Raw genomic sequence first — 15,730 nt, forward strand, 5'->3', positions numbered from 1 at the left:
TTAAGTGTTGGACTTCAGCTCAGGTCATGATCTCATGGTTCGTGAGTTCGAGCCCGGCATTGGCCTCTGTGCTGACAGCTCAGAGCCTGGAGCCTGCTTTGGATTCTGTGTCTTCCTCTCTCTCTGTTCCTCCCCCCACTCATGCTCTCTATCTCAAAAATAAATAAACATTAAAAAAAAAAACTTAAAAGCTAGTAGGAACACTTGAATATTCTTTACCCCTTTTTCATCACCTTCTCAAGACTGCTAAAAAGTCTCATAGTAGAAAGAAGTTAAAATTCCGAGCCTGAGACTTGCTGTTTAGAAAGACCTGTGTTCAAGGTTGTCCCTTGGTGGGCATCTAGAAATTGGATTTGGGGTGGATTGACATCACCTAATTGATAAAAGTGACCAAATTATTTGTACAACAATGTGCTTTATGTCAAATACCTGCCTTCCTTCTATGAGTCTGGAATTCTGGTATACGTTATGCCTACGTGATCAGCTCCCAGTATAAACTCTGGGTGCTAAGTTTCTAATGAGCTTGTCTGATGGCCTTTCACAGCTATCACCATTCATTGCTGGGGAAGTTAAGTGTGACTCCACTGGGAGAGGACTCCAGGAGCTTGTGCCTGGTTTCTCCTGGAATTCTGCCTCCCTCTTTCCTTTTCCCAATGTTGATTTTGCTTTGTATTCTTTTGCCATAATAAATCTTAGCCATGAGTATCATGAGTATGACAATATGCTAAGTCCTGAGAGACCTCACAGTGAATCATCAAACCTGAGGTTCTTGGGGAGCCCTGACACACGAGTTTTTGTCTTAGCTGATAATACCAGCACTATACTGTTAAACTTTCTGAATGTGTCCTCAGGTCAATAGGTTTTACGTACAAGTTCAGTTTTCTACGTCAACTCTTCAGGAAAAAGACACAAGGAAAAGCCACATAAACTTAGAACATGAACTTCACAGGTTTCAATTCTGGTCCCGCTATGTATCAAGTGGGCAAGCTAATATGTCTGGCTCAGTTTCTTCACCTGTCAAATTAGAATAATAATAGTACCTATCTCCAAGGGAGTTGCAATGATTAAATGAGTTCTATATAGAGTACTTAGACCGAACACATGGCATATAGTGCTTTATGTGTGTTATTATTCCCTCGCATTAAAAATCTAGATTTTTATTCTTTTGTGGCTTAATTATATTGATACTGTTACCTCCAAGTATTAGATATGTCACATTTTCTGAAATAAGGCTTTAAAAAATTTAAGCTACAAATAATAAAAACTAAACTACAAAAGACAGAAATGCTTTGGTCTTGAAATGATAAAATTGAAATTAAATCTTGGGAATAAACCCTACTTTAACATTAAAGCTTCTTTTAATACATAAGAATGAAATATAAAACAAAATCTGTCCCTTGGTCACATGAGTAGTCTTCTTGAGAATGAGTAGTCATTCTTGAGAGTGAACATATAGTCTCATTCCTCTAAAATTTCAAAGATTGTACAGATCTGTAGCCAGATCAACTGTAGTGTAAGAGGATGATCATGTAAGATAACCACAGAGTCCGCAGTGCCAAAGTGAGGCAACTATTTTTTCCTGCCTGTAACTATTATATTTAATTTACTAGTATCCATTTTACAAGATAGCCTATCCCTCCCCCACCACTGACATTTCAAAAATGTCTCGTGTGTTCTAACTGAATTATAAAGTATGTACTCACTGCTGGACTTAATTGGTTCAGTAGTGTTCCAGGTTCTTAGGAAAGAGAAAAAGCAGAATCCAAGTAGAGAAAGACCATCAACCAGCCCCACCTATAATATCCCTGTCTTATTCCAAATCTGATTAAACAAAAGGTTCTAAGCAACCGCCATGCAACCACAAAATGAGATGAAGAATTATATAAAGGATTTCAAGTTTGAGATAAGTTATTGAGCACAGAGGAATAATGACATGTACTAGTAATAAATAAAGCATAGTAATAAATTATGCATTGCTGACTTCTATTTTTTCATACCTGGGACTTTGACCTCAAACCTGCCAGAATATGAGTCACTAATGACAAGGAACCTTGTTTCCTATTAGAACCACACTCCGTGTGGCTCGATCTAGATGGCTGAGATCATCACTGGGCTTACATAAATAAGTGCTTACCTGAATAAATCACTGGCAATTTGCAGAATATTGGCAGAATACCAAACAATTGGCAGAATACCAAAATATAGGCCAAGAAGAGTAGCTACTGAGAATCCATTTACGTGGCAGATTATGATCAGCATTCCCCCTGAAAACAAGCTAAATTAAACCTATTTGTTTTACCTCTCCATTAACATACTCTCTAAGAAAATATTATACCAGATGAAATATCTCTAGTCTAGGTAAGAAAAAGTCAAATTTCCAAAGCATTTTGAACAGTAAATAAGTTCAAACTCACCATTGCAAGTGTACTGACAGTTGGTTTCTTTTCTTTCTTCTCTTTTTTACTGAAAAACAGAAACAGAATTGCACAAAGGCCTTAAAATTATGTAAATTTTTTAAATGACCAAATTAACATGGATCCTATATTTTTTTAAATTAATGTTTTTATTTTTATTTTTAAGAGAGAGAGAGAGAGAGACAGAGTATGAGCAAGGAAGAGGCAGAGAGAGTGAGGGAGACACAGAATCCAAAGCAGGCTCCAGGCTCTGAGCTGTCAGCACAGAACCCGACATGGGGCTCGAACTCACAAACCATGAGAGCATGACCTGAGCCAAAGTCAGATGCTTAGCCAACTGAGCCACCCAGGTGCCCCACAGATCCTGTATTTAATAGCAAACAGGACAAAGAAAACATGTCTATATTATTCCATAAAAATATACATTAATAGTATGATCCCATTTATGAACTTTAAAAACGTTTACATGTATCTGAGAAATCTAGATATGTGGTTATCACTGGGTATTGAGATTTCTATCAAAATATTTTCTTCTTTGTGCCTTTGATATTTCCTAATTTTCTATGATGAATACACAGACACATAACTTTTTCAATGAGAAAAATAATGCTGAAAAAAGAAAGCTTCCTGTTTTTATTCTACAGACAGTCTCCGAATTACAATGGTTTAACTTTAGCACAGCAAGAAAGTGTTATGCATTCATTAGAAACTACATTTCCAACACTGGATTTGGATCTCTTCCCTGGGCTAGCAACATGCAGTACAGTACTCTCTAGTGATGCTGGGCGGCCACAGTGACCTACAGCTCCCAGGCAGCCATGCAATCAATCACAAGGGTGAACAACCCATACACTTAAAACCGTCCTGTAACCATACAACCACTCTGTCTTTCAGTACAGTACTCGATAAGTTACATGGGATATTTAACACTTTATTATAAAATAGGCTTTGTGTTAGATAATTTTGCTCAAGTATAGGCTAAGGTAAAGATTCTAAGCAAGTTTAAAGCAGGTTAGGCTAAACTATGATGTTCAGTACGTTAGATGCCTTAAAGGCATTTTCAACTTTAATGGTATTTTTAACTTAGGATGGGGTTATGGGGATATAAGTTAAGGAAGATGTGTAACTAGAAAATCAGTCATCCTGTCCAGAGTTAATTCCCTTAATTATCATCTAAGTAATTCTAGCAGTTGATATCCTATCTATGTACTACCTAGATATTATCCTTAATCATTCCCTCTACTAATGGAGAGTAGTGGCAATCAGATGCTGGGCATAAACAAACCTAAGAAGAAAGGTAATTAAATCACTCTCTATGAGCTAATCTAATTCTGAAAGGATCTCTGGAGCCTTAAATGTACCATTACAACAATAAATTCAATCCAGAAAAGCTATGGTAAAAAAAAAAAGGGGGGGGGGTCTGTCAACTGTCAGAAAGCTGTCCTCAGGAATAAGAAGGCTAATTACTATTTTGAGCCCAAATTCAAATTAACTGTAACCTTTTTCTACTCTGTTTTAACTGCCACCTATAGCATGAAAGTAAACCAATCAAAAGCAGTACATATTTTCATATGTACAAATGAAAGACTATTTGAGAGAAAATCACATTTTTATACAGATTTTCAAGTTCAAAAGTAAATTCATCTTTGTCTTTGTTCTTTATGCTAAGTGAGGTCAAAGAATTGAAGAGACTTCTAAGGAAAAAAAAATCCACAGCTTACCCCATATTTGGCTTTAAAGTGATGTTAGACGGACATGAAAACACACAAAATACACAAACATAAGTCTTCAGATTTGGTCCCACCCTATTCCCAGTAAAGCATGGTTTCAGTATCTCTGGAACCAGGATGAGAGGAAAAAAATAGTCACACATAATTGAATTTTAGCTCCAGCCTTTTTATTTATTTTTTCATTCTCTAAAACTGTTGCTACTCTGAAGAATTTATAATGTTCCAGATGCTGGCTAAGTAAACACTTCCCATACACAATCTCATTTAATCTTATCTCAATCTCTTCAAGGCAGGCACATTTTTTGTCGTTCTGTCAGAGCTGAGAAAACTGTAGGTGAAGAGAGTTCATGAACTTGCTCAAGGTCACACAGCTGCAATAAAGCCAAGTTTAAGCGGAAAAGTTATCCCCCAAACACCAAGCTATTCAGTGCAACCTCAGGCTTCTGAGATACCACTTTATATAGAAATGCACTTCCACATTGATCTCTCATCCCTATAGATTATTCATTTATCCCCATCAGCTTGAAACGCAGTGTTTACAAAAGGCAAGTTGCTTATTAAACCTTTACAAATACACAGATTCCAAATGACATTATCATCCAAGCATTATATATACTAGCAAAGCCATGTGCTTCTTTATAATTCCAATTTAGAACACAGAGTTAAAAGAAAAAAACTCATAGAAAAAAAAGATCAGCTTTGTGGTTATCAGAGGCGGTGGGAGGTAGGGAACAGATGGAAGTTGATCCAAAGACACAAAGATAAAGAAGTCCCAGGGATGTAATGTACAACATGATGAGTACAGTTAACATGAGTATATGATGAATGCCTTATGATATATGTGAAAGTCGTTGAGAGTAGATCCTAAGAGTTCTCACCGCAAGCAGAAAAAATTTTGTTTTTTTTCTTTTTATTTTACGTGTATGACAGATGTTAACTAAATGTACTGTGATAATCATTTCACAGTGTATGTAAGTCACACCATTACGCTGTATACCTTAAGCTTATATAGTGTTGTATGTCAACTGTATCTCAATAAACCTGGAAGAAAACATATAGTTATATTAAGAACATATTAAAATCAATGATGATGGGCATGGTTTAATAAGAATTACTTAAGTAAAAAAAAAAAACAATTTTTTTTGTTTAAAAAGTCTGTAGGCCATGATAAGAACCAATAATAAAAATGAAGGTATGTTCAGGCTCCAACAAATTTCTTTACTATTTCTTTCCACATACCCTCAATACTTCTTATGCCAATACTCCTGTTTGTGTATTAAGGACACAGTTCTTTAAGAGATGTAGTAAAACAAAAATTAAAAACAAAAACGGAAATATCTTTCTTCCACTCCATGGAGTCTTTTTCCTTTTGTGTATATGGAATTTTTTATTATGAAACTTTTCAAATAGAACAATTAAAAGAATACTAATAATGACTACCCATACAAGATCCACCTAGATTCAACAATTGTTAACATTTTGACCATATGTTCTTTATTTACATAAGTATATATTATCATTATTAATATTTTGCTGAGTCATTTGAAAGTAAGTTGCAAACATCATGGCACTTCACATATTTTCCCACCATTTTCACTTTTCAGAAAATTAACAGCACTTCGGCTATCATCTAATATCCAATCTACAAACTGCCCAAGGGTGTTTTCTATAGGTTTTTCCTTTTTTTGATTTTGAACTCAGATATAATCAAGGTTCGCACATTACACTGGGTGGTTTTTCCTCTTTAGTCTCTTTTTTTAAGTCTAGAAGTCCTTCTGCCCCCTCTCCCCACATTGACTTTTTGTAGTAACAGATGTCATATAGAATGTCCCACATCTTGGATACGTCAGTTTCAAACTGAGTCCAAACTGAGATGTGCAGTAAGCATAAAATACACAGATTTGAATATGTAGTATGAAAAAGAGAATGCAAACTATATCAATAATTCTGATCACATATAGAACTAATATCTTAGACATAAAATTTAAAGTGCCTAGGCTCTTTAAAATATACTTTTCAAAATTAATTTCACTTGTTTCTTCTTATGTTCTTAATGCTGCTACTAGAAAATTAACAATTACAAATGTGGCTCACATTATATTTCTGTTGGACAGCAACAGTCTAGAAGCTTGATAGGATTCAGTCTAAATGTTTTTGCAAACATACTTCCTGGGTGGTGTCATGTCACTAATACAGGATTCTACCAGGTCTGATTACATGGTTAAGATCGCTAACTGCAAAAAACCTCTCCACTGAAAATCCCCCACTTTCCTTTTTTCCAATTACAAAAAACTGGGGAGAATTCTTAGACAAAACTTTTCTCTGAGTCATTTACAATCCCGAACAATCTTTGCCTGAATCAACTATAACAATGCAGGTTCCAATATGATAGCTGGCATTCTGTGAAGTGAAGAACATTCCGTTATTCTCACTACCTCTCCCACCTTTTTATCTTTCTCTTGTATACGGTATTTCATACCCCAGCACAGTGAAGCCAGCTCCTGTGTCTTTTTTTGACAATTCCACTGAACAACATACTTACTCCAGGCTCACTCTGCATCTCCCCGCATCCCACACATGGGGGTACAGATTCCATTTAGTGAGCAATGGTATTTAGAAACCAAGATCTGGCACGAAGGTACTCACTCCTACTGTCCCTTTCAGTGGACAGAAAGTGAACTATTTTAAAATTCATGAGTTCATATTGAAGTTTCCAGTTCAAATTTAACATTTTCTAAAAACTTACTTGATGTCCATATTTGTATTTCTTTTCTTCCACACTGAAAAGTTTGGTGCCTAATAATATTACTGTATTTACTAATTTATTTTATTTTACCATTTTTATTACAATTGACAACTACCAATGAACCTACTGAGCAAAGTTTAAAACTTCCTGCTTAGACAGCGCACTGTGAGCGAAAATCAACAGCTAAATGCAGTTTTGGCCTTTGGTCCCGTCTGCCATGCCACAAACATGAAATGTTTACGTGACCGGGATGTTTACGGTTTACCAGAAGCGTGAGACTAGACCACGAGGCAGAGCACACGCAGCACCATGTTCGGGTGCGTCGTGGCGGGTAGAGCAGAGTTCCTAAAACACAGAAAAGGATGCGAAAGCACTGGCGTGTGTGGAGCCGCAAGACTGAGAAGCTCACCGAGGCCGTGGGAGGATGTAAACGTTGTCCTCAACCCAGCCGGCGAACTTCTGCAGAAAACCCCCTTGCGTTTAAGGTTAAAAAATATCATCGCCACCATCAACTCTTCAGTTATTACAGAGCCGGAGGCTAGAAACACATCTCCCAAATCTCAAGCCATCTAAACTGTGAAAGCGAAACAAACTGGCTACCTTTTTCCGCCCATTTTCCAGAACTTCTTCTCTGCTCTTCCATTGCTGCCTCCTTCAAGATCCATCGCGACCTGAGGAGAAACCACAGGCCCCGAGTCAGATGCGGAAACCGCAGGAAGCGGAGGGGACACTCCGCGAGAGCGGCTGGAGGGCTGGGGCGCATCGCGGCCTTTGCCCGACGCCTTCGCGGCTGCGTCTGTCCGTCCCATCTGCCCTCGGGCGCGGTGATGCTTCTCCCGGCTCCGGCCACGGGCTCAGACTCCCGCTTCCCGCACCGCGCCCCCTCTACGCGCGCTCGGGCCGCAGAACCCAGCGCGCGTGGCGAGCGCAGAAAACGCGGGCGGGGGGGGGGGGGGCGGGGGGGCCTCAGGAGCTCCGCGGGGGACTCTAGTGCTCACCTCGCTTGCCCTCCACTCCCCCCGCGGACTTGCTAAGAGGAATGGCCCCCTCTCTCCTCTCCGAAGTCTTCCTCCCACGGGGGACCAAGCTCAGGAAATTGGAGAGCCCGAGCCTTCCCTGCGAACTTGTCCCCATCTAGCCCTCAGCTTCGCGCGTCCCTACCTCGGGCTATCTTTCGGAACTTCGACCGAGATGTTGATTTTTGAAAGAAGAGATTCAGATTTTAAAGCAAAGACCCGGCGGATGCGAGCAGCGGCCCCGGCTTCCTAGAGCCGGGAGGAGCCGCTGCTCGTATGCACCCGGTTTCCTGCGTCCCAGGGAGTGAGGCGAGAGGTGCAGCCCACAACCCGGCGCTCCTCGTGCCCAGCCAATCAGCCTCACCGATCCGGGTCGCTCCCGGGCCCTCTGGCGTGAATGCTGATTGCGCGAGTTATGAAACAGGTTGGATTTGCAGGAGGTGTGTCCTCCTTTCTGTTGCCCCTCAGCATAAGAGTCAGGAGACAAACACTTATCGGCTGAATCACTGGGGACTGGTACCTCTATAGAGTCATGTCTCTACATGTCCACATCACGCTCCATATCCGTGGAATTATACACATATATACATACACACGTGTATATTTTGTATGTATATACAGATTATATATTTGTGTATATGTATATATTTTGTGTATATTATATATACATATAATTTACATGTACACATGCATGTACATATAATATACATGTACATATAATGTACATATAAATATACAGAAATAATACACATATATAATCGGTATTTATGTAAATATACATATTTATAAATTCCATTAATAACTAATTTAATTTACTTTATTAATTATAATTACATATATATTCACATACATATATATATAATATATACATGGGTGTTAACACAAACTAAACTTTGCTTTCTAGCAGCATCTGTAAAAAAGCCAGGTGAAAATTTTCTGCAGGAGTCTTTAGTATGCTTGACAGTTTCGGAGGTATATCTGTGCATCTTTTACTTCAAGATAAATGGAAGGCAATAGGAAGATTTTAAATATGTAAATCGAGACGGATATTTCAGGGTAAAAATAATATTTAAAAGCATGTAACCTTTACAGATTTTAGCCATCCAATCAAGGCCCACATTTTCCCCAAGGCATTTCATTTTATTTTTTCAATGTTTACTTACTTTTGAGAGAAAGAGCATGAGCAGAGAAAGGGCAGAGAGAGAGGGAGACACAGAATCCAAAGCAGGCTCTAGATTCTGAGCTGTCAGCACCGAGCAGGTGGGGCTCCAACCCACTGACCGTGAGATCATGACCCCAGCTGAAGTCAGACGCCCTACCTAGTGAGCCACCCAGGAGCCCCACCCTAAGGCATTTCTAAACACTTACACTTTAATTGGGATTATTAAAGAAAAGTATTGTGTATTTACCATATTACATTAGTTGTAACTTAATTCCATATTTACTGCTACCATTTACTATTTTCCTGTCTACTTTTTTCTTCACTTTGATGAAAATTAAGTGCAATCTTTGCAATAAAATTCATAAAGCAATGTTAACTCACATCAGAGCTTTTCTTCTTATAAACCTAGGGGAAACGAATGCTTTTGTCACCTTTAGTCTTTGTTCTCTGACTCAACATGTGCGCCTCTTGGCTAGCTGCAGAAATTTAAAAGAAGAAAAACCTTTTTTTTTTTTTTTTTTTACTGCGTAGTGTATTTTCCCTACTTTATTTAAGAAAAACATACTTTTCAAAGCCCTAATTTCCTTTCCATCTTTCACTCCAAATATTCCACGTCATATTCTAGTTTTTCTTTAGATTGTACCAATCTTTCGCCTTTTACCAAATATTCTATGCCTTGATTTTTTTTCTTAGCCATACAATCAAGTTTCTTTGCAAACTGTAAATTAGATACCACTAATTTTCTGTGTTCTAATTGGATATGCATGTGTTCAGCATTGGTTCATTGATGAAAAGCTTAACACCAACCACCTGGGTCCACCTGGAGCAAATGTATAAAGCTTTCATCTTTTTTGCACCCATTTTTAATGTGATTAATCAATCTGCTGTCTGTTTCCACTGTTGTTTTACTTTGTCCCACCTTTAACTTATGTGATCTTGTTATATTTTATGTATCTGTGTAAATGACCTTAAACCCTCCCTAAAACAATGCAGGATGTTTCTTTGAAGTATAATATTATGGTAATACTGTGTCTAGAGGCTTGAGCTTCAAGTGAAAACCTTTATCAAGGACATAGGTAGCTTAAGGATTAGAATAGCCCAAAGAGTTTTTAGTAAAGCTCCCTTTTTCTATTACACATTTTTCTAAATTTCTTCGCTCCACTGGCCTGAAAATATGGACATAAAATATGATAAACCTAAAACAATTGACTGGCCGAGCTACTTCTAAGCCACAGTCTTGACTTCTTTAAAGATTTTGACACCTGTCAGCATTACTGCTCACTACTCCTGGTAATATCTAACAACTGAACTTGGCATTTCCTCCTCAAGCTTCATTAATTTCCAGCGAAACCCAAGTCTTCACTCACATACCTTCATACGAGCTGCTACTTTTCCTTTTAAAAGTGTACTTCCCAGGACGCCTGGGTGGCGCAGTCATTTAAGCATCCAACTTCAGCTCAGGTCATGATCTCACCATTTGTGGGTTCAAGCCACATGTTGGACTTTGTACTTACAGTTCAGAGCCTGGAGCCTGCTTTGGATTTTGTGTCTCCCTCTCTCTCTACCCCTCCCCTGCTCGTGTTCTGTCTCTCTGTCTCTCAAAAATAAATAAACATTAAAAAAAATTTTTTTAAGTGTGCCTCCTCATAATTCTACACCTTCCTGTCCTCCACCAGCATGCAGTCCTTTTACCAACTTGTCTCTGCCCCCCCCCACACTCAACATTTGTGTCCATTCACATACATATGGGAATAATGCTAACTCCCATTTCCTAAGCACTGTCCATGTACCAGGAACTATCCCGAGCACTTGAAAGAGAGTAACTCTTTTAATCCTCACAAGAATCCTATGAAGTGGGTACTATTGCTCCCATTTTACAGTGGGAGAAACCAAGGTTTCCATGATTTGCCCAAAGTCACATAATTGGTAAGCAGCTGACCCAGGACCTGAGGGCAGTCCGGCTCCCTTCACTAAACTCTTAACCACTAGTCTACACTACAGTACACTATTACAGTGCACTCCACTACACTGCCTTTCTGAGCCCCATGAAACACTTTCATCTATGATACCATCTTAGAAAACATACAATGGTTCCCTACCACTAATTATATCTAAGAGTTTCCACCTAACTTTGAAGGACTTCTCTCTGACCATCTTCTTAATTCTTAATTTTTTTTTAATTTTGTTTTTTAACATTTATTTATTTTTGAGAGACAGAGAGAGACAGAGCATGAGCGGGGGGGCAGAGAGAGAGAAGGAGACACAGAATCTGAAGCAGGCTGCAGGCTCTGAGCAAGCTGTCAGCACAGAGCCTGATGCGGGGCTCGGACCCACAAACCGTGGGATCATGACCTGAGCCGAAGCCGGAAGCTCAACCGACTGAGCCACCCAGGCGTCCCTATTTTTCATAATTCTAAATGAAAATCTTTCCACATGTAAATCTGTAACTAAGTTGATTTACAACTTCAGTACCTGACTCCACTCAACAATTTGGGACTTAGAGTCAGAAGAACAGATTTAGGTACCATTTCCGGTCTTTTTTTTTGCTGCATAACTTTGAACAGGTTACTTAACTTCTCTTTCGGTTAAGTCTTTGGTAGAGAGGGGATAATAATGGTACTTTACGGTGTCATTGAAAGATTAGGTGATTTGTGTATTAAAAAGATTTGTACAGTACCTGAAACACCCCAAACACTTAACAATTGCTATAAATTAGTAATAATATCCCTTCTTCATCTCTTTCTGCCCTTTCCTGGTGCTCTTCAGCACTCTTGTTTGTAGCTACATTTATTTATTCTCTGTTACTTTCAGTAGAGTAATAGAGAAAAAAACTAGCACCAAAATACTAAGGAAAATGAACACATCTTCTTTGCCACTCCCCCCCCCATCTATCACCGTGAATACTGAATACTGCAATATTGCAATAACTTCAAAGCTGGTCTCTCTACTTCTACCTTTACCCCTCTTTAACGGTCTCTCTCCACCCCTCCACTCCCCAAAGTCCACTGTTAAGAGTAAGTCAAATTCTGTCACCATCCCCTGATTTCCTCTCTCAGAGTAAAATTCAAAATCCTTCAATGGCCTGTAAGTCCCTACATGATCTGGCCCACTCTTACTTCTCATTTCATCTCCTAGTACTCTTCCCTCATTCTGTTCCAGTCTCATCAGCCTCTGTTCTTTGAACAACCAAGCATGCCCCTACATTGGGACATTTACTCTTACCATTACCTCTGCCGGAAACTCTCTTCCCTTAAGATAGCTATACAGCATGACTCATTTCCTCATTTTTTTCAAGCCTTTACTCAAATGTCACGCTATTTTGCTTGAAGCACTGAGAAACAGTGTCTGGCACGTGGTAAATGCTTATGAAATATGTGTTAAGTAAATGAATGGAAAAAAAATGAAGGAACCACTTGACTCAGAACTTGTGGATTAAGTATAAAATTATATAAAAGATTTTGATTCTAAGACAGAACATTGTTCTTATTTTGCTGCTTAAAATTTTTCTAATTCTTTGAAAATAATTATTAATTCCAATAATGGAATGTTTCTTCATAGATCTGAATTTCACTTCAGTCAGTATTTATTCCACAAACATTTACCAAATACCTGCCATATGCCAAATATTGTGCTAAATGGTAGTGATGGATGATTTAACCATATTCTGCCTTCAGGGAGACTGTAAGATTATTTTACTTGTAGAAGTTCTGCTGGCCCAATAGTCTGCAATTGTGTATTTTACTTATTTGTTTGTATAGCAGTTGGTGTAGTGTTTTTCCAATAGGAGGGATTCCATAAAAACTATCAGGCTACTCGCCTTATTTTCTTTCAAACTATTTGCCATCCCAAATAACATTAACCTCCTCAGAAACACACTTTCTACCCTACCTCAAGCAAAGCTAATATGCGAACATGTAGCAAATGACTCAGTCTTAAATGTGACGAGTACCTGCCATGGAAGTCTCATAAGTGATGAGTTTTTCCCAGTGCATTGAAATATTAGAGATAAGATGTGGAAGGCCTACCAGTATTTTAGCTATTCTTATTAGTTCTTCTTATTTTACAGCCTGTTAAACAATGCACAAATAAATCTTTATTCCAGTTCCTTCTTTTTTAATTTCTGTAAATGTATTATTAACAAATGTTTGTATTTCTTATATGTGAAATTTTTAAAAGCTTACAATTCTGCCATGAAGAGAAAATCCATTACATGTGTTTCTATCAATCAACAGGCATTAACTAAAAATGTACTATGGAGAAAGTATAGGCTCTCTGGTCATATTTTCAGATAAATATTTATATCCTAGCTCCTTCAACCCTTTATCATTTTCTCAAGCCCCTCTTAAAATTTGTGTATTATGCTTTTCACCTACTTGCCCTTCTTCTCCTAAGAAGGGGATTTTTAATTCTTAAGAAGTTTTTTCCAGGGCGCCTGGGTGGCTCAGTTGTTTAAGCGTCCGACTTCCGCTCAGGTCATGATCTCGAGGTCCGTGAGTTCGAGCCCCGCGTCGGGTTCTGGGCTGATGGCTCAGAGCCTGGAGCCTGCTTCCGATTCTGTGTCTCCCTCTCTCTCTGCCCCTCCCCCGTTCATGTTCTGTCTCTCTCTGTCTCAAAAATAAATAAAAACGTTAAAATTTTTTTTTTAAAAAGAAGTTTTTTCCCATGCTCCTTTTGTTGTAAATCTTATGTGCTTCTTTCCCCGATCTCTCCAATAATTCATGTCCCCTCTTTCTCCTCTCTCCTCTATTTTGCTAGTCTGAGTCTAAACTTAAGGGTCATCAGTATTGTGAAAGAAGGAATAGAAGTTCATGTTGATGATCTTAAACGACCTGAGTCACAGAAAGAATATGCCTGAAATGGCCAGTCCAAAGAGCAAGACAAATGACTCAGTTGTGGCAATAACAATAAAGGATCCACATATTCTCTACCCACTTAGGTATAATTGCTTTTTATGTATGAGGACATGTGACTGTCTTAATGACAAAGAACACTGAATGGCTGGCCGTATGTAAACTCACATTGGATTACTGCCAATAACTTCTATGCACAAATGCACTGAAAAAAAAACAGGAACAAAAAATAGACTCTTAACAGACTCTATTCATTTCCAAAGAGGTTGTTTCTAGTAATATCATTTAGCCAACGATGCAACATTGAAATGGTGATCAGGTGATAATAAATTGACTTAAATTAAATGATTTAGCCATGTGTCTGTCAGTCAATGGCAAATAGAAACCTGACTTTTACTCCTCTATGAACCCTTCTCTGCCTATACCAGCCAGAAGTGATTTCTACTCCTCCTCAATACTGCAGCTCATTATCTGTACCTCTAATTGGGTATTTATTATTAGTATCATTTATGTTAGGATTTCTTTTATATATTTTTGCAGTACAGCAACTTACACAAAATAAAGGTTCAATAAATGCTTTTTGAAAATATTAAGTGTTGCAAGTCTGACGTCAAAGATACCTTCATAGGATTTAGACCAGTAGGCTAACTGCCAAAGCCACCATTAGGGTCTTTTTGAAAGTTCTATAGTCTGTATCAGCCTTAAAACTGCATTAGAGAGCCATCTCTCTGAGTAGGTCATTGTCCTCTAGTAAAATAAATCTGCCATTATACCACAAGGTGAGTTTTTTAAATGAATTATAGGAGTAATGGGAGAGAACAGTAAGATGAAGAGAAGGTGTGAATGAAGTGGGGCTCAAGAGGCTTTGAATTCCATCCTCATCATTTATGAGCTGAGTGCCTTTGAACAGGTTACACAGTCTCTCAAAACCTTGACTTCTCCCTCCCTAAAATGGAGACAGTAAAAGAATCCTACCTAGGTTGTTGTAAGAAGTAAATCAAGTAAGACTTGAAAAGTGTTTGGTACTGAGTAACTAGGATTTTTATCCAGATATCCTGATAAAAATGACCCATGAACTACCAAGACAGGAATAAAAATTTAGAACTTGAGAGCAGAGGCACCTGGGTGGCTCAGTTGGTTAAGCCTCCAACCTTTGATTTGGGCTCAGGTCATGGTCTCAGGGTTCATGAGTTTGAGCCGACAGTGAGTTTGAGTTGACAGCCTGCTTGGGATTCTCTGTCTCCTTTCTCACTGCACCTCCCCCGCCTTCTCAAAATAAATATATAAACTCAAAATTTTTTTACAAAAAGAACTTGAGAGCAAAAGTGTAATGACAAGAAAGGGCTAGTGATAGACATTGATAGAAAATAATGAAATGGAAATAATTATAATTATTTTAAATAAAGCTAAAAAGAACAGAAAATTATCTTGAAGAAATTCAAATTTAAAGGCAACAATGAACCAAATGGCTATTCATTGCAAATATCACAGTGAGTTAATATTCTTAATATAGAAAGAGCTCATAGAAATTGATAAGAAAATTCAAAGGCTAAAACAGAACTGGTCAAAAGACACAAAAAGGCGATAGTGCACTGGTGAAAAATTTGCACAAAAAAGGCAATAGCGCACTGGTGAAAAAAGATCGATCGAGTGAAACATTCACGCTAACTATAAAAAACGCAAATTAAAACAGCAAAGACTTTTTGAAAAAACAAGACTATCAAGTGTTCACAAAAGTGAAGTAAAATAGGTAGGAAGTGAAAACTGTAAAAATGAATAGGGAAACAATGTGACAATATATACATTAAATAT

General features: G+C 38.2%; 1 protein-coding gene across 2 annotated transcripts in view; it reads right to left on the minus strand.

Annotated features, from left to right (window-relative positions):
- Positions 1 to 8,240, minus strand: part of ABCB1 (ATP binding cassette subfamily B member 1) — a 112,954-nt gene extending 104,714 nt beyond the window's left edge. For both annotated transcript variants that reach the window (XM_049641376.1, XM_049641377.1), the window contains exons 1-3: positions 8,052 to 8,240; positions 7,491 to 7,561; positions 2,415 to 2,463 (exon numbers count right to left, since the gene is read on the minus strand). In XM_049641376.1, the coding sequence (XP_049497333.1) occupies positions 2,415 to 2,463; positions 7,491 to 7,555 (114 nt within the window). In that variant the 5' untranslated portion in view covers positions 7,556 to 7,561; positions 8,052 to 8,240. The remainder of the gene's footprint in view (positions 1 to 2,414; positions 2,464 to 7,490; positions 7,562 to 8,051) is intronic.
- Between the last annotated feature and the right edge of the window lie 7,490 nt (positions 8,241 to 15,730).

The sequence above is a fragment of the Panthera uncia genome, chromosome A2, assembly GCF_023721935.1.
Source record: "Panthera uncia isolate 11264 chromosome A2, Puncia_PCG_1.0, whole genome shotgun sequence".
NCBI classification, from domain to species: domain Eukaryota; kingdom Metazoa; phylum Chordata; class Mammalia; order Carnivora; family Felidae; genus Panthera; species Panthera uncia.